This window comes from Prinia subflava (assembly GCF_021018805.1).
Source record: "Prinia subflava isolate CZ2003 ecotype Zambia chromosome W unlocalized genomic scaffold, Cam_Psub_1.2 scaffold_43_NEW, whole genome shotgun sequence".
NCBI classification, from domain to species: domain Eukaryota; kingdom Metazoa; phylum Chordata; class Aves; order Passeriformes; family Cisticolidae; genus Prinia; species Prinia subflava.
This window is the reverse complement of record NW_026960615.1, coordinates 399993-418593: the sequence shown is the minus strand read 5'-3', so window position 1 is coordinate 418593 and position 18601 is coordinate 399993. Positions and strand designations below refer to the sequence as shown.

Sequence of the window (18601 nt, the reverse complement as noted above, 5' to 3'; positions counted from 1 at the left end):
TTACATCTGTGCATGTGTCTGTGTGCTGGGCTGGGGTATGAAGGAGAGTGACTGGAGCACCTTGATGTCAGTGTTCCTGAGGCCTTTACCCTGCTAGACTCTTGGAAACAGAAGATTGGAGGAAAAATGTCGGTTTTGACAAGTCTTTCATGCACATAGTTCAGACCTGTCACAGCGATGTTAAAATTCATCAGCGTAGTGAACCTATTAAACCTGGGGCAGAGCTGAACCATCTACAGCTCCAGTTCAGGAGGCACAACAAAGCCAGCCATTCCAGCCCTTTCGGGGAATCTCTCCCTCGCGGGGCACTTCGGAGCTGGCGTGGGTGGGAGCGTGGGTGCCGGGTGGGAACTCCTCAGGCCGAGCGATGCCAGCCCTGGCTCCAGGCAGGGGGTGCTCGGGGTGCTCGTGCCGGGGCAGAACCGAGGCTCTCCGCACGGGGCCAGCCGGGCGAGCAGTCCCGGGCTGCGCTCCTCCTCGGTGGGCGGGCGGATGCCAGCTCCTGATTTTCCCGGGTGCTGCAGAGGCTTGTCCCGGCCCTGCGAGATCCTGCTTGGCTGCCGCCCTCCCCTCCTCCCTTCACCTCCTCCTCCTTCACCACCACCACCCCCACCCCATGTGCTTCCTGTCGGGCCAAGTTCGCGGAGCGCCGCCGCACGCCGGGCCAGCGGAGCGGAGCGACAGCGGAGCGGGGCGCAGGGCAGCGGGTGCGACTACTGCGGGGCGCGGCAGGGCAGGCTCGGCGGAGCGCCGGCTCCAGCCTTGGGGCGCGTTCGCCCGGCCCCAGCGGCCCCTGCCTGCCCGTACCATGCCGCGGCGGCGCGGCTGCCTGCCGCCCCTCCTGTGCGTTCTGGCCGCCCTCAGCCTGCCGCTGCTGCTGGCGGCCGAGCCTCGCGCCAGAAGTTGCTCCGAAGTGCGGAGGCTCTACGCTGCCAAGGGCTTCAGCCAGACCGAGGCGCCCAGCCACGAGATCAGCGGTGAGTCGCGGTCGTCGCTGCCGCCTTTGTGCGCGCTCGGCCCGGCCCCGCGGAGCGCGGGGTGCGCTCCAGGCTCCCCCCGGCGCGGCGCCCGGAGCTCGGCTCGGGGCGCGCTGCCCGACTCGGCGCGGTTCAGTTCGGCTTCCCGGAGCTCGGCGCCTATCCTGCGCGGAGGGTCCCGGCGCGGCCGCCAGCTCCCGGTGCCTGGCAGTGCCGGGCGAGACCGCGGGGCGGGCGCTCCTGCCCTTGGGCTGCTGTTCGGCCCGGCGGGGAGCGGGCGGCTCGTCCCGCCCCGGTGCCCGGCGGCTGCTGGCGGAGGGACTGAGACATGGCTTCTCTTTTTCTTTTTCTTTTTCTTTTTCTTTTTCTTTTTCTTTTTCTTTTTCTTTTTCTTTTTCTTTTTCTTTTTTCTTTTCTTCACCTTCGTCCCGAGATACTTGCGCATCCTGTGGATAGGAGTGCTCGTAGCCGGCAGTAGTAGGAAATGGTAGCTAATGTGCTCACACCCAAAACATTTTATTCTTTTTGTTTCATCCTTCATCTCCCTCCCAGGGCCGCTGCCTTTATTTCCCCTTCTGAATGACCTACTGGACCGCATTCTCCGCGGAACAAAGGAAGTGCCTTTTTAGCTGGAATCCTCGGAGACCACCAAGGACTCTAGCTCATGCACTGCAATTTCGCACTACTTTCAACAATAACAAAAATGCATGACTGAATGGCTCAAAAATGTGGAGTGTTGGAGGCATTCATTTCGGTCTGGGACACTGTCACAACACAGACAGACCCCGAGTAAATACCTTTAGACGGCTCAGATAGAAGCTGGGGGTAATCTTTACCATTGGTGTGCCCTCCAGATATACATACATTATCCTTTTCACTGACAAAATTAAAACCATTTCAGTCACTTGTGCTTTTTTATTGTCAGACAAATGATATGCATTTAGCCTACATCTGTTTGAATAAAACTGTAGGCCAGTTTGCTTCTCCAAGAAATATTTTAATGAGAAACGTCTGACTGGTTGCAGTTAAAATACCCTCTCCCCTTCACTCTGCCTGCTTTGTAAAACGGTCTCTAATAAATAGTCTTGCATTTGAGTCCAGCCCTCATCAGTGCAGGATCAGAATGTGAACAGACTTCCTCTGAAGTCCAGTATTGGGAAGGTTTGACCTTGTCCTTATTTTATATATTGTTGGTTAAGATGACTTGGTGAGCTTTGGAGAATGTCAGGAGTAGATCATGCTGAAAGGGCTTCCATTTGAAGCTCTAAAGCTGTTGTCTGTTTGAGAAAAGTGATGAGCAAGGTAAGATTATTTGACAAAAGAAGAGCTTTCTGCAATGACATGCTGAAAATATTGGCTGGGTTATGTTGCTGTTCCAGGGGAGCAGAGAGTCTGTGTCTGGCCTTGCTTGGAAAGCAACAGGTCTTGCAAAGTTGAGTTTTAAATGTAATCCTGCTGTGTGGGATATTTCAGAGAGGGTGGTGGAAGTCTTTAAAAGGAGGCATGCTGTACAGCTTTAAAGTGTGGTATACCTCAAGTGCAACTGAATTTAAAATTAAACCTGGAGTGGGGTGCTACACCTGCTGCAGTTTCACATTCCCCTGTGAATTCATGTGGCTTTGGCGTGGGTTGTGTTTAGAGGTTCCAGATTTCCCCTCTTTGCCGCTCAGCTGGTGTACGTAGATGTAACCGCCAGTCTCACTGCTGGTGCTGAACTTTCTCAGAGTGGAGAACTTCACCTGCCATTGCCCCTGTGGGATCAGCACAGGGCATTGAAGTCCCATGGGCCAGGTGATAATGCTTGAGGCTAAGGTCTGGCACCAGGGTAAGAGGTCTGTGGTGTGTATTGTGTGTCCAGAAAGAGTCACTTGCCAAAGCATTGATTTCAGTTGGTTTTTCAGGTGATGTGACATGTTTTCCATCAGGAGAGTAAGTGGTTTGGAAAGGCTGTTACCTGGGTGCCTGGCTATCAGTGAGAACAATATAAATGTGTGTGAGGGAATGAGCCATGTGCTTGGACAAGTAACCCATTGGGGTGATGGTGGAAACTGATGATTTCTGCTTGGTGGCTCCTCTCTGCTCACTAAACTGGTGGAGGACAGGTTGGGGAGGCTTCAGTGGGCTGAATGGAATCACGTGTGGACACACGAATGCTGATGGAATGATGGGTGGACACATGGTTGTTCATGTTTGAAGTGCATCAACTTCTTTGTTAGATTTTTGTACTGATTTGATGGATTATGCTTTATTCTCACATTCTCTTAGCAAGTTGCTTTAGATCACAGTGCAGACAGAAACTTCCTAGCATCTTTGCAAAAAGATGCCCTAAAAGCTGTGGCAAATTTGTTTCTGTAAGTGTAGTGATTTCTTTGCTGTTGAGGATTACTGATCCTACAAAATGTTGGCCTTGAATTGTCAAAGTGAAGCAGCTGTGTGGTGCTGGCAGATGTGTCCCTGCACTGGGCTATGTGACAGGAAGTGAAACTCATCCTCACTGGAAGGGCATGGGAGTCATTTGGGGTTTTATAGCATCTCACATGGATTTTTTGGCCACATTTATTATTCTTCTGGAGCAGTAGATATGCAAATTTTTTCTTTCAAGGAAATGCCCATTCCAGCAGGTGTTTTATCTGTATCGTTGCTATTTCAGTGGCATTAAAAGGCTGCTCCTTCTCCATAATTACCTAGGAGTTCACGTTAATATTTATTTAGACCAGGTTTAGGACCTAATTAGAGTATGCATAAATAGCAGGTTATATCTTGCTGAAGTACCTAGGCATTTCTGAAAGAAGCACACAGCTGGTCATCTCACTGCTTGCTTGATAAGAGGTGTAAAATGTGTTGTGGGACAGAGAACTTGTTTCCTTTTAAGTAGCTTTGGTGTTAGAGGTATAAACACAGCCTACTGCTATAAATCTGTGTGGAAGCTTTTAATAATCCGTGGCCCTTTGGTGCTGCTTTGTACCCGAGTGTTCTTCAGTGGCTGCTGCCCCTATAGCCCTGTGTTGTGCATGTGGCAGAGCTCCTGGCAGTGGCGAGATGCAATCTTGCTGTTGCAGGAGAGGTCAGTGCTTTTGTAGACCTGATGTCTACACAGTTGGTTTGTGAAAACTGACTCTTGATAGCATGTAGATAGTAGGTAGTGTGGGCAGAGCACCAGCCTGTAACTGCTTTTAAGATGACTGACAGTTTCCCCAGGACAAGTCACATCTTGGGAAGTTCTGGGTCCCAGAGCCACTGACTTTGTTCAAACTCTACCCAGAATGTGTTGTTCCTTATGGATTTCGTGTGTCTCCGAGCTGTCATGGTGATGAGAAAAACTCCCTGGAGTGACCATCTGAAGGGGCTGCTTACCCTGGTTGGTCTGGTGGGGCTGCAGAATGAAATGCAAAGTGAGCTGGTGTGGTGGCATCTGGAGACCCACAGTAGGTGGCTGTGATTTAAAAAACAAAAAACCCCACCCAACCTTTCTTTCAAAAGGCTGCTTCTTGCCCTCAGGTGTTAAACAGACACCAGAAATTCCTTCCCTTTTCTTGCTAATTGGAAGAACTAGATGTTTCTTTTCCTGGATTAAAAAGGAAAAAGAAAAACATCTTGCCTGTTGGTGGAAAATGTAGCCAGTTAACCAGCAAAGTTCCTGCAGCAGTGTCATCCCTGCTCTCGCTGGCACTGCTGTCCTGGCAGTGGTGGGGAGCACAGAGCAAACCTGGAGCCTGCCTTTGCAGGGAGCTGGGTGCAAGGAGCACTCTGTTCAGTCTTAGTGAAGTGTTCAGTGTCATTAATCTCTGTTTAAACTAAATTATTTGAATAGCTACATTTATTTGTGAGAGCAGTTGAGAGCAGTTTTTTACCCATGGCAGAGGAAATTGGTTGACCCTTGATTTTTGGACTTCTGGGACTTTGCCCAAAGTAACTGTGGGCAGGTGTGCCCTGATGTCCTGCTGCTCACTTGTCCCCAGTGTATTTATGGCTGTCAGTAGGTGCCTCGGTGTGCTGCCCTTGGTCAGTCAGGAATGCTGCTTTGTTTGCAATGCTGTTTGTTGGGGTTTAACCCCAGCCAGCAACCAAGCCTCACACAGTCACTCTTTCATTTCCTTACAGAAAGGATTAGGGAGAGGACCAAAAGGGTAAAAGGTAAGAAACTCGTGGGTTGAGAAAAAGACAGTTCAACAGGGAATGTAAGCAAAGCAAGGAATTCACTGTTTCCTTGGGCAGGCAGGTGTTCAGCCATCTCCAGGAGAGCAGGGCCCCATCATACATAACAGTGACTTGGGAAGACAAACACCATCACTCCAAATGCCCTCCCCTTTCTCCTTCTTCCCCCCACTTTATATACTGACCATGATGTCTTATGGTCTGGAATCTCTCTCTGGTCAGTTGAGGTCACCTGACCCAGCTGTGTCTTCCCAATCTCCTGTGCACCTCCAACTTCCTCGCCAGCATATCAGTACAAGAAACAGAAAAGACTTTGGCTGTGTGTAAGCCCTGCTCAGCAATAACAAAAACTTTTCTGTATTATCAACCCTATGCTCAGCACAAATCCAGAACATAATCCCATACTAACCACTGTAAAGAAAATTAACTCTATTCCAGCCAAAACCAGCCCATTGTTTTACATGTCAAGTTCAGCAAATGCTGCTTTAGTTTTTCACATGCTTCCTTTCCGTGTGGCCCCTTCTAACTGAGAAATGGTTTCTGTATCCTCTCCAGGCCAGTATTACTCGTGCTGTCTGGCACTACTGAGCCTGTTGTAGTTGGTTTGCAGGAGGCAGCTCTGGACTTGCTGTGTTAGAAGTACCAGATTCCACCTGGTCATCCTTGAGGTCTGTTTGAAGGTGTGGAGTGATCTGGATACCAGCTGTACCTATTTGCCATGATTCCTGTCCAATGAAGGCAGTGGTCCTTGGCGGGCAGGGGGTTTTCTCCTGCCTGGCATGCGTTAATGGAGTGATTGCCTGGCCACCTGTGGGTGGGGGCTTGACTGTAGGAGAACATCCCTGCGGCAAACACAACTGCTGGTATGGAAAAGTAAATGAGAGAATTGCTTGAAGTATTTTTAGCTGCTTCTAATGTCATTTAGCAACTGGAAACAGCGGGAGGGGGGAGCTGGCAGTGTGCGAGTTGCCTGCAGGCCACTGACAAGTGCCCTGGCATCCGGCACTGGCGGCCGTGTGGCTCAGTGAGTGTTGGTAAGAGCTGGCGGCGGCTCCCGGCTGAGTCACGGCTCCGGCCGCCGCTCGCCTGGGACGCTGCTTTCTCTCTGCAAATGTGCAGCGTGGGGTTTTGTTCAGCTAGAGCAGTGTACTGTGTCGTAGCAGCCAGCAGCGTGAAGCACATGGTTAGCAGCAACTGCTTGCAGTGGTCTAGGCTGAGTGGGAGTATCATTTTCCTTGGCAGACACTTCATAAAAAGTTCTGTTCTGCCAGAACAAGCAGTCATTACATTCCATATAATTCATAGTCAAATTATTATCTATTGTTAAAATTGCTTTAATTATCAGATGTTTCCTTAGTCATGTAGCTGTTTTTTAAGAGACTGAAAAGGCATGTGTACATTGTGCAGAAGGCCTGAGCTGCACAATCTTTTCAGTACTGTTTTGTACTTTCAAGGAGATTTTCTGTGGCTTTCGTATGTCAACAGGCTTTTTATTCATACTGAAACAGCAGCAGAGCAAGGCCAACATGACAGCGAGGCACTGTTTTGGTTCTCTGCATCTTCCCTCTGCCATGGTATTTCCTTGGTACCTGTGGAGTTGAGGAAGTTCAGGATGAAGCATTACAGCTGTGTGTGTGAGAGCTCTGAGGGGAGAAGGTTCCAGATGAGCATTTTCTGTCTTGGAGGTGCAGATAGCATCTGCCCAATAGGGCTGTGACCTCTGTCAGGAGGCTGGAAAGGTCCCAGTTCCTTGAGGTGGTGACCTGTGGTCTTAGCCTACTCTTGGTGTTGGATGGTGGCTTGTGCAGACCTCACTGTCCTGGTTCTGTGCAAAGGATTGCCAACCCTGGAACCTGCATGGATGGGGAAGGACTGCCAGTGCCTCTCAAGAGGTGTCATATGTGTGGTTCTCATCTCCTGTCCTCTACACACATAGCCATTCCCATGAACTCACCATGGATTTCTGTGGATGTGCATATGTGTTGAGTTGCACAGGCTCAGTCCTTGACATCTCCCACAGGTGTAGACAGCACCAGGATGGAGCATCAGGATTATTCTGTCTGCTGCAAAATTCTTTGCCTCCTCCCAGAAGAGGAGCAATCCTCGGGGACCTGATTTTTTTTTTTTTTGGTGGAGAGAAGGAAATTATTGCTAGCCAGAGAGGTCAGGAAGTGTGTCTCCTTGAAGACTCGACTGAGCTGCCAGTCCTGGTCTCCTGGGCAATAACCTCCTTGCATTCCTCACATTCTTCCTGCTTTCTTTTTCTTTTGAGATTATGAAGATAACTTCCTGCTCCCATTGCTAAGCAATGCAAGGACCCAGTAAGTTTCCCTCTTGTTCCCTAAATTGCCTTGTGTGCTCCAAGATGCCCCATGGCAAACCCCTCTGGTGCCCAGAAAGGTGCAGTTTGTGCTCTTCACTGGGGTTTGTGCATCTCAGGAAGAAAGCTGCTGCGTATATTCTTTTTTTTCATTGCCAAGTGTTTTAATTGAAAGAGATTACTACTTTGTCATAGCCCATCTTACTGGCTCCCTGGTTTGTTAGTGTTTTATGGAACTATTTTGCTTTTCTAGGAGAGATTTTTGTGGGGTTTTTTGCCTGTGCAGAATACATGCAGCCTGCAGAGGCTGTGGCTGAAGCACCTTGTTTGTGCCAGGGAATTTTCTTGTTTACATCTTTATGGTCTGGGAAAGGTACTCAGATAAAAATAGCATGTTGGGAAGAGGGGACCTGGTGAGAAAGTGTTGGAAGCTTTATGTGTGCAGAGCTGGTGGCAGCCATGTGGTCTGTTGGCAGGCTTTGCCCCGTGAGGATGTGGCTGTGGTAGTTTTCTTAGGATGATGTTTTCTGTTTGAAAATGGCTGTGGTTGGCACAATCGTCTTCCCTGCTAGTTCATGCCTTGCAGTCTGTCACCTCTCATGTCTCTGTGAGTCCTGGGAGAGGACAGAGGTAGGAGGGGGTGATGTTCCTCAAGGGCAGCAGTGCATCACCTCACTGGCAAAATGCTTGAAAGGATGGAGATGGTGCTTAAAAAGTGTGTAGGGATACCAGCTGATGGGATCAATCTTAATAAGGGCTACTCAGTGTTGATTTTAATGTGAAATTAGAGCTATAATACCTCTTTCCCAATGTAAAGCATTGTCAGATTCCCCACCTCCCCCAAAACACTCTTAGAAATACTTTTTTTGTTGTCCATCTTCTAAGCAGAGAAATAATCTTTTAGTTTCCTGTCTTTCTACTCATATTTTCCATGGCTTACACAACCAGTGGCTGATGGATTTGTGGGAGTTCCCTGTGAGGGACTTCTCTCTCTGCAAGCTTTGATGTTGGAAAGGTACGTAGATTGTGGAGAGGGGCTACCCTGAGCAAAGGATTTTGAAGGAGTATTTCTCTTAATATTTCCAATTTAGAAGCTGAGAATTGTCTGGATTTTAAGCAAATTCAGATGGGAGCAAACGATGAAATGTTTAAAATGTGTTTGAACATTTTTGTGGGAGTAGGAGTTGTTCTTATACAGGCGAGGCTGCAGCTTTTGGGAGGTGAAAATATGTGGCCCTTACACATTGTCAGCATTGTTGCTGCCTTTTTTTTTCTTTTTTAAAAATGCTCATAGGAAATTTGCTGTGGTAATTGAGTTTCTATAGAACCACAACATCCAATAGCTGTTCCTTTCCAGGGGTCACCCTTAGGTTAGTTTAAGTAATGTGCAGTCAGTTTAACCTCTTGTGGTTTGTAGTGCTATTCTAGAAATTACTGCTGATTTGGGGTGTGTTAGAGTAACAACTTCACAGGAAAACCCCAAATGTCAGGGTGTCTAGTGTTCAGAGAGCTCTTACCGCTTGCCTTGTGAAAGCCAGAGCACCTCGAAGTACGAGGTACAGTTAAAGCCTTTATGGCCCATTGACTTTCCTTTTGAAAGAAGCTGAAATAACCCTAGATGATTTGTTTACCTACACTGACTTATCCTCCTGCTTGGAAGCATCGAACAGAACCTGTGCTGGGTGCTTTGTGTTGGGTCACATCGCCCTGCCTGTCGATGATTAAAGAGCAGCAGTGCTCTGGACTCCCAAATCCCGGGGTTTAGAGGATTTGCTGGCGGCAGAGGGCTAGCTTTAAGAAACTATAAGCTGGGGCTTTAGCTTTGTAACACTGACAGTTTGATATAAAAAGCTCTGTGTTGCAGACTGTGATGACAGGGGGTGATAAATCACTCTTGGCTGGTACTACAGGTTCTAATAATGGTGGTTTTAAAAGATTACATGGGTTTTAATACAAACTTTTTGCTTCTTTGTACTCTTCTCTTTTGAAGAGTTGAGCCTGTTTTGATTCAGCATTCTTGGAACATAAAGACGGAGCCAGGATTTTTAGTGGGCTGAAATGCAGTTTTTTGCTTCTCCTACAAACATGAGGATCTTGAGTGTCTTTATAGCCAACTGGCTGGCAGTGTCCTCTTTGCAAGGGAGCTGGCTTGTTTGTTTGTTTGTTTTAAAGGTAGCATTGTCCCATGGAAGATTAAAGAGCAAGCAGCTTCACCCAGTTGAGGTGAGTGCTGCTATTGTAAAGAAATTAGTGATAGGGAGAGCCATGCAATAAGGGGGATAAATAATCTCCTGCACCTTCCTTGACTTTCCTTGGCCCATTCCCATGGGAGAGACAGAGCATTTATGTGATCAAAGAAACAGGTACAATTACAAGCCTGATGGAAAATCAATCCCTTGCCAGCCACGTATGGGCACCCAGGTGGACTTTGCCTTTGCTCTGAATAGTGTGGGCTAGATTTTTTTTTTTTTTTGTGTGTACCTGCCAACCTTAGGGTTTTTAAAGTGTGGTGGCCAGCAGTCCTGGGGGAGCACAGGGTAGTAGTGCCCACGTCCCTTTGCCTGGGCAGAGGCACTGGGAGCAGCTGGCAAACACCTGACATGCAGATCAGGGGTCAGAGTGGTGCTGCTGGTTTAGTTTGGACTGGAGAAAAATGCTTTCTTCTGAGTTTTGGCTCTGTTTAGAGACAGAACTGAGGGTGCCATAGGGCCATATGCTTTTCTTTTCCAGTTGATGCCTTAGGTTTTGGGTTTTTTTGTCTTGTTTTGGTGGGTGGCTTTTGCCTTTGTATTAAGTGGTGCTGGGATCTTGTCACAGGGTGATGGGGGCAGGGCAGTTTGGTCCTAGCAGGGAACTCACTCTCCTCAAGGACACTCTTCGAACTCCAGGCCCAGAGAATAAACAACGTGGAAGAAAGAAGGCAAGCAGGAAGGATGAAACGTCATGATTTGGAGTTGTTGATTGGACAGTGGACTGTTGTATGCAAATGGACTGAAACTTATAAAGGGGGGGGAGATCTCCTGACTAGTGCTCTTTCGCTTCCATCTTGGAGCTATCCGGGCATACATAGCCACTGCTGTGGCTCTGGTGCTGCCAGGGTGTGGCCTTGAAGGCCTTTAATAAATATTCACTTTATTCTCATAACTCTGTCTAGCCTCTGTTTCAGCCCTTAAGGCAACACAGTGAGGGGAAAAATGGCTTTATTAGCATCTGCCAATGATTCAGTGCTGTTTACATAGTAATTGAGGTTCGCTTTCATTAGCTCTCATAATGAGATTGCTTTCTTCCAGTGCAGTCGCTTGCTGGTTTGGTTTTACATGCTCCTGCTCCCTGAGCATGGCAGTGGGATGAGGAGGGAGTGCAAGGGCTCTGTGCCTGGCCTGACCTGGCCTCCCTTCCCCAGCTCCAGGCATGGAAGAAAGCTCACAACTGCTCACTGGAAAGGAGAGGAGGTGAAGGAGTTTTGTACTGCTGGGACCCAGGTGGTGGTTTGGAGCATCATCACAGTGGTTTGAAGCATCATGGCATCTTAGCAGAGTTGGGTTTAAATCCATTTTGCATGAGATTCTCTCATCTTCATACTGAAAACTCTTGGGCTTACCTGTTTGCGAGGGAGGGAATCCAGTGACCTGCTTCCACCCAGAGGAAGAAGCCAGGTCCTTCTGTCTCCCAGTTCCACCATATCAGAAGCACTGATCTGTGACAGTGGATGTGCATCATGGATATTGTTTGTCTGTAGCTGCTGCAGCTTAACCTTGATGTCGTACTTGTTTGTGTTCCATGTTTGAGTAATTGTGAATGGTGGTGATGTCCCCCAGGCTGCAAGTGCCTGCCTCCTGCAGCACCCAGCCGCTGTGCCAAGGAGCTGCCGTGAGCGCTGGGGGATAACACCCACTGCTGAGATCTTTTAAATTAATAATGTCACTCGGAGGAAAATACAATAGCGTGAGTGCTACCTTTTGAGAAGGTAAGGCTGGCTGTTTGGTTTGATTTTTTTTTTCCTTTGTAACATAGTAGTGGGTGCATGAAGGTTTCAGAGCAGCTGAGTGCCAGCAGGCAGGACATGGCTGACCCTGGCACAGCACTGGGCTGGAGCAGAATGGGTCCCCATGGAGCAGGGGGTGCTCACCCAGGGGTGCTATTGGGAGTGTGGGGGTGTGTGTGTGGCTTTGCAGATGTCCTGGGGGATGCATGTCCTCTCCCCTTTGGCTGCAAGTGACTTTCTTTAGAAATATGTCTCAATTTGTTGCCATTGGTAGATTAAGGTCTTGACTGCTGGAGGGTCCTGAGCAGAGGATGCGTTGACCACCTTCACCTTTGCAAAACAAAACACTTTTATGGGGGGTTGGGAAAAGCGTGACTGCTTTTGGCCTTGTGGCTTCTGCTAATTAACTTAATTGGGACTCATAGAAGAGCTGTGTCTTGGTGGGTAGAGGAGGCTGGAAGAGGCAGGGCTCAGGGCTGCTCAGCCCTGTTGAATCCAGCCCACCAAGGGGATCCTGGTGCAGGCACCTCGCTAGTGAAAACTCCACATAACTCAGCCCTCCGCATTACTAAAGGCTCCTTTATACCTCTTCTTGCCATAACTCCAGTGAACAGCCAGTTCTTTTCAGCAGCCTTCCTTATGGGGAAAGTTCTGTGAGGGGAGCAGCCTGACTGGAACGATGCTGCTCCAAACCAGCCCTGAAGCTGCTGTTGAAGCAGTGTGGGAGCGAGCAAGGGTGCCAGGTGAGCCTGGTGCTCCTGTCCAGCCTTACCAAAACAAGGGCTGTGGGTCCACTTGCTGCCCAACAGGCTCAGTAGGATCCTGAAAAATAGTTGTGGAAAGTAGGGGTTAATTTCTAGGTAACAAAATATGCACAAAAGGTTAAATGAGACTTCCTCCTTTTCAATGAATTACAGCTTGAAAATATTTGCATTCTTTCCTGAAAGATTTAGGAATAATTATACAGCACTCAGGGGCAAGGCATTCCCAGATAAACTTAACAACTTTATAATTTGTACTCGAGGCAGGGTTTCCTGTAAATGATAGCTTTGTTTAATTTTACAGTACTGCTTCCAAATGTTTGCTGACTATGAATTGCTGGCTAAACTGGACTTGTGAATCTGGAAGAATATTTATTTGTTTGTTATTGCAGACAGTAAGAGCTGCTGTGTTAGGCTAAAACTTGGCATCTTTACAAGCTATAGGCACCTCTCCCCAGGCAGGTTTGATGCAGTGGGCAGCTGATGTAGGGTGTGAACAGCTTTCCAACTTCTCTGTACAAAATTCCTGAGCTTCTCTAAGATCTCCCCCTGCTCTGCCTTTCTTTTTCTGGGGTTGGGAAAGGAACGCTGCAGTCGCAATGCACTTACTTTATTTCCATTATTCAAAGCTGGAGTCATGCATAGTTACAGCCAAGGACACTTCAGCAGCTCTGGGGATAACAACATAGCTGACAGACTGGAATGTGGATTTATCAGGGGTAAAAACTGGCAAAATTCCTTATTTCTGGTTCTTCTTTTTAAATAGGCCCTTCATGCTCCTGCTGCAAGAACCCACTGCATGTTTAATCCCTTTTGTTCTCCCAGCTGGATCCAGGGATGAGCACTGGTACTGCCCATGTTTCTTTTGGGATTAAATTGCTCAGTCCCACATAGTTCCTAGGTGTTATTTTTAAATTGCAAAGCTCTTTAAGAAGTGCTTTCAATGGGTTTTTATTTTAAAGTGCAAGCCTTTGCACCAGATGTCTGTCTGAGTGACCACAGAATGTAAATTTTACTGTGTGTTGCTTTTGGACTGGCAGTTTGGGAGACTACTGGGCAGTTAACATAGGCAGATTGTGCCATGAAATTTGCTTCCTTGGATTTGATTCTGTTATAAATGCCAATCCAAAAGTCCAATTGAAAATATGATTTGGTTTATTGAAAAATCAAATTACAGAATTTCAGTAAAAACCCCCAGCGGAGTTACGTTGACGATATACCCGGAATCGTCAACGGGTGAACAGGGACGCAGTCTCTAGCACACTGCAGCCCCCCCCAAAAGTTCACAAATTTGCCTCGTTTGGGGCTCAGATTTTATACACTTTATTTTGCCCCTGGCACAAGATTTCCCCACAGTCTCTTTGTTCCCGGGACTGGTTATTCGAATTCATAGTCGTCTGTTGGTAACCAAGGTTTGTGAATGGAAAGGCGTTCTTCTCCAGAGATCCAGGCGATGATGGTGCTCTGATGGCTCTGCTGTCCACGAGAGGAAGGACCGATTGCTTATCTTAATGTGTCCTCCTTTCTGATGCCAATGACGGAGCCCGGGTTTCCTGAAAATTCTTTGTCTTTTCCTAAATGGTAATTCTAGGGTGGTGCCTGCCTCGGGATTAGTAAATTCCAAGGCTGGCTGGAACTAAGGTTACATTTTCATATAACATATTTACAGTGGTTACTTATGATTTTTAACATACCATAATCCATAAGAACACGAATTAACATTCCATGTTTTTTACAATTCATAATTATTTTTTTCAAAACAAATCTCTTAATTGGCTTCAGTTTCATTTTGCTGTAGAGCTACTTTTACTGTGCCTTTCCTAGGACCTGGAAATACTTATATTGCTGTGAGAAATAGGTCATATTCAGCTCCATGGATTTTCAGTTATACATATATATTAATGTTATAAATGCCAGGACAATTTATTACCAAATTCAATAATTTGGTTTATTAAAAATTCAAATCACAAAATTTGGAATCAAATTACAGAATTTTAAGCAATAAAAATACCCCCCACAAACAGCGACACTTCTTGACAGAGTTTCTCCCGGGAAAAATAAGCCAAGGGTGACCCAGAGACATGGACCCTGGCAGTCTGAGTCTCTAGCTGGGTTCACGCCTTCGCCCGCCTAGAGGCTTAACTTAAATACCCTTAATTTCCCCCTCAGCAGCCCTTCTCCCATTGTTTCCACTAAGCACCGGCCATTAAGATTGTTTATACTAAATCCTGAAAGAGCCCCCCTGGTCCATTCAAATGCTAATGTCCAGAGTTAGTCCTTGCTTTGAGTAATTTAACCGTCGTAGAAGTGTGTGATGATTCCTCTGCAGGTAGCATTCGATCAGTGTAAGTCCCTGCTTTGAGCCGTAGAAGTGTGTGATGACCCTTCTGCACGTAGCACTCGACCGGTGTAAGTCCTGGCTGATGAGGTAATTTTCGCTGCACGTATGCAAAGGTAGGTTGATCGGTACTCATTGTCTCATCAGTGCCTTGTGTTCTCACCTTCTATTTTTGGACCAGGGAGATCAGGAGAGGTGCTTTACAGAAGTCCATGAAACGTGCGGGTTGAGCAGACACACATACCTTTATACAATATATTACAGTTTCCAGTCTATAATTATTTATAGAACATGAATTAAATAACCCTATTTTCCACATTAATATTGCAAGACATTAAGCAATTTCTTTTTGGGAAACAAATTATGGCAGAAGGAGCATACTTGGAAGTTAAATAGATAAGGTAAAATCCCTCAGTTACAGGAGGGAGGTTCAGAAGACGAGTCAGGCAGTTTGGTGGAGGAGTTTCAAGTTAAAATTTAACCTTTCCCAGTCTTCCATGAACAGTGGTGCAGCAAGACCTGCCTGGAGCCAGCCCAGTGTGGGAGCCTGGGATGAGGGCTCTGATGTGGCCATCTGCAGGGTGGATGGATTTAGAGCTGGTGATTCTGCCTGTGGTTGAGAGTCTCAACTGGCTGAGAATGAAGAGAATTTCACTTTTAATCGGAAAAGGAAATAATTTCTCAAGGATTGCAAAACACTTTGTTTTGGAAGGTATGTCATTGTTTGAAAATAGCACAAGAGTAGGAGGGGAGCTGTCCCTAAACCTGTGGCAGTCTTGGAAATCTTCTTACCTGGGGGCTCAAGTGAAGCTTCAAGGCTTAAGTGTTAGCTTGGACTTTTGTCCGAGGGTGTCCAGGCTGGAGGGCTATACTTCTCCCATTCCTGCCTCTTCCTTTGGTGGTGTAAGGATGGGGAACTTTATTTTTATTGTTTTTTAGTTTTCTGTTTTAAGCAAGAGGGGTAGAGTTTAGAAAGGAAAGTAAGTCTTGGCTTTTGGATAGAAACACTGACGAGGTGGTGGCCAGCACTTGGTCTCTCATGGGATAGTTGCTGGCTCCTGGTTTTCTGCCCTCTGTGTCCTTTCTGCTCCCTGCATTTATCTCCTTGACTGAGCCCCAGGCACATGGATTTGAACCAGCATGGCCATCACCACTTTGCTGCAGGCTCTTGTCTGGGTGCTGCTTGGCCTGTTTTGTCTGGATGCATCTCCAGGACAGGTCCATCCCCACAGCAAGAAGCTGCTCTGGTCACAACAGTCATCCACTGGAGACACTCAGCCCACATGGATTTGCCACAGAGGGCAGCCCTCCTCCCAAAGCCTTGTCTCAGCCCTGCCAGGATCTCTCCATGTAGCTGGTGGGTTGCTTGGTGCATCCCCATTGCAGGGGCTACCTATCGTTCATCTAGGCTTTTTTTAGCTGCAAACTTTATTTCATAGAGTATTTTTGCTGACGGAAGGTGCCAGGACACAGCAGTGGCTGTGGGGAGAGAGTGGAGCTCCTCTTCCTGCTTCAGAAAGATTAACACAACTGGTAAATCCATCCCATCCTAATCAGCCATCCCCTCCGTGGGGCTCACAGTGCCAGGGCTGTTCACCTTCCTGCTGGTGGATGTTGATGGTCTCACCTGGGAGGTGGATGGCAAAAGTCCTGTTTGCACTCCCTACTCCCTCCAGGTTGCTCAGGGCTGTGCTTAAGAAGACAAAATAAACCCCTTCGCTGCCTGCCAGTAAAACCTCAGTGCAATTGTCCCCTGGTGCAGTTGGGTGCTCTAAGCTCAGTGTGTTGTTTTCCCATCCCACCAAAGCTGTTTGCACAAGCCCAGCTGCTGTTCAAGACAGGGGATCAAATTTGGGGTCTGCAGGTGGACAATCTGTGCAACACCAGGGCTGAGGAGTCTCCCAAACTTGCTTTTTCCAAAATACCTAAGAAAACATGACACTATGCCGTGTTCCCATGTGGAGCAGCAATGAGAAGGCACATGCTTACACTGTGAAATGTTTGGGAGGAGGGTAGGGAACTCAAAAAGCTTTCATTTTCAAAGGTTGAAATGGCCTCCTGCACTCTCCTGTTGTCATCTGGGATGCTGCTTTCCCTCCTGGGAGGCATTTGCTCAAAGGTGGCAGCACAGAAATTGGCTTGGGAATTGTTGCAGAGATGTTGGGATTTATCTGTGCTGTGGTGAGGAGTGCCTATGTGAAGCTGGCAGCAGATAAGGCTGGTGTTCACAGCTGTGCCAAGGAGAGCGGCAAAGATAGGGCATTCTGGAGAGGGAGAGAAAGAGGAATTTTTAATTTTGTGATATCCTTATCTTAATCCTTCCTCCCCTCTCTTCCACCCTCCTTCTCACCTCATCCAGGTTAGGTTCAACTACTCAGCCTTGCCTTTTCCACAAAGACTGTCAGGCTGGTGGTTCCAGACCTGGGAATACATTGAGAGTCTGTTTCAGCAGCAGGATGGGTTTTTGGATGTAGGTTGTGTTGTGCTAGCAGAACACAGTGCTTGTGTGAGCTGGGTGGCTTCTGCAATGGATACCTCACTGTTGGAAAAGTAACACTTGGTAGGAGTAGCAGTCAAGGGCTTAAAAGCACATTTTTCAGGTCAAAAAATCTTATTTACAAACTCAGCTGTGGTCTTAACTCTGAGGTCTTTTGTCCAAGGGGAGATAAAGCAGAGAGGTGGGAGATGTAGGGGATCATTGTGAATGTCACTGGAGCACAGACTGTGCTCCTGTACCATTGCTGCTGCTCCCTGGGTGAGGAGGCAGTGACCTCACTATTGGGATCTCTGGGCAAATGTCCTGCCCTGTGCTTGGGATTGGCGCTTCTTGCGCCTCCAGGCACCATCCTCTTTTTTTTTTTTTTTTCAGGGGGATTGAACCTGGAGCTGTGCCTCTAGCTGGAGGGAGGATTTCCACTGACATCCTCCCTCTGTATAGTGGCCCAGTTTCAGGGAGTTTCAAAGGTCTTGGGCAAGTTGCACCTTGGGTTTTTGGCACTGGACGTCCTCTGCCTCCTGTTGTGCTGCTTATTTGCCTTTCTCTGTGTGTTGCTTCAGCCTTGGCCATGTGCGTTTCTGGAGGTTTGTCTTATTTACATGAATAGTTCTTGGAAAGTTCAGCTGAAAAGCAGCTGCTTTTTTTTTTTTCCCTGGGAAAGGCCAGGAACCACTAGTGTGTGATCTTTGTGTATAAAGTTGCCTTTCTCTGATTATAAACAGTGACCCTAGGATGGATGTGCGGTGGACCTGTTTAGATTTAAGCCTGACCTACCTCTTCAATTTCAGTGCTGGCATCCCCTGTGAGCAACGTGTTCTTTCCTGCTTTTTGCAGTAATGCATGATGTGAGTTTTTAACCTTTAAATTGAAAAGTCCTATCAAATTGTGGTGTCCTGCTCTAGGCAGCAGTGTATGATTTTGTTTTTAATGATTTTTTGCCGATGCAATATCAGATACACAGATTGCTCATTAATTTCCCATGTAGCCTTTCTTCTGATGGCCTGGCAAGCCAAAATAGCCTGATAGCCACAGAGAGCCTATTGCATGTCCTAATTATCCCCTGGGAGCTCTGACTGAGGGAGGGGATGAACTGGGAAGCACAGATCTGTGCCTTGGTCCTGCATCTGCAGTGGAAGAGCTGCTGCAAGATCGAGCTCTGCTGGCTGTCCCTCCCAGAGCCCTTCATCTGGACTTGTTTCTCCAACCCTGCTTTGCATCAGATTGATGCAAGCAAATTATTTCTGAAGCCCCTTTAATTGGTGGCTCTTTCTGGTCCAGCTGTTTGTACAGTCATGAGCAGAGTGAAGACCTGGAGCAGAACAGCATCACCTTTCTTCCCAGGAAGGCAGGCTGGATCAAGGGGTTGACAGCATCCCTGAGGTCAATGATGAAGCAGGAAAGGCCTTTGTTTGTCTTCGTGGGCAAAGCTGGAAAATGCAGCATTCCAGAAGCTTGCTGCTTTACTGGGTGTTCATAATGTGCAGCTGTGTACTGAGATGTAGCCTGGGTTCCTCAAAATTGAGTTGTGGCTGTGATGCTCTGGAGAAGTGTTTCTGGGGTGATGACAG

At 47.5% G+C, this 18601-nt stretch overlaps 1 protein-coding gene across 3 annotated transcripts in view; it reads left to right on the top strand.

The window, feature by feature from the left end:
* Window positions 1-346: 346 nt before the first annotated feature.
* LOC134565250 (glypican-4-like) overlaps window positions 347-18601 on the top strand; it is a 127656-nt gene continuing 109401 nt past the window's right edge. For 2 of the 3 annotated variants that reach the window (XM_063424758.1, XM_063424757.1), the window contains exon 1: window positions 350-977. In XM_063424758.1, the coding sequence (XP_063280828.1) occupies window positions 368-977 (610 nt within the window). In that variant the 5' untranslated portion in view covers window positions 350-367. Of the gene's footprint in view, window positions 978-18601 lie in introns of all 3 variants that reach the window. The other variant, XM_063424759.1, reaches the window with a different exon arrangement.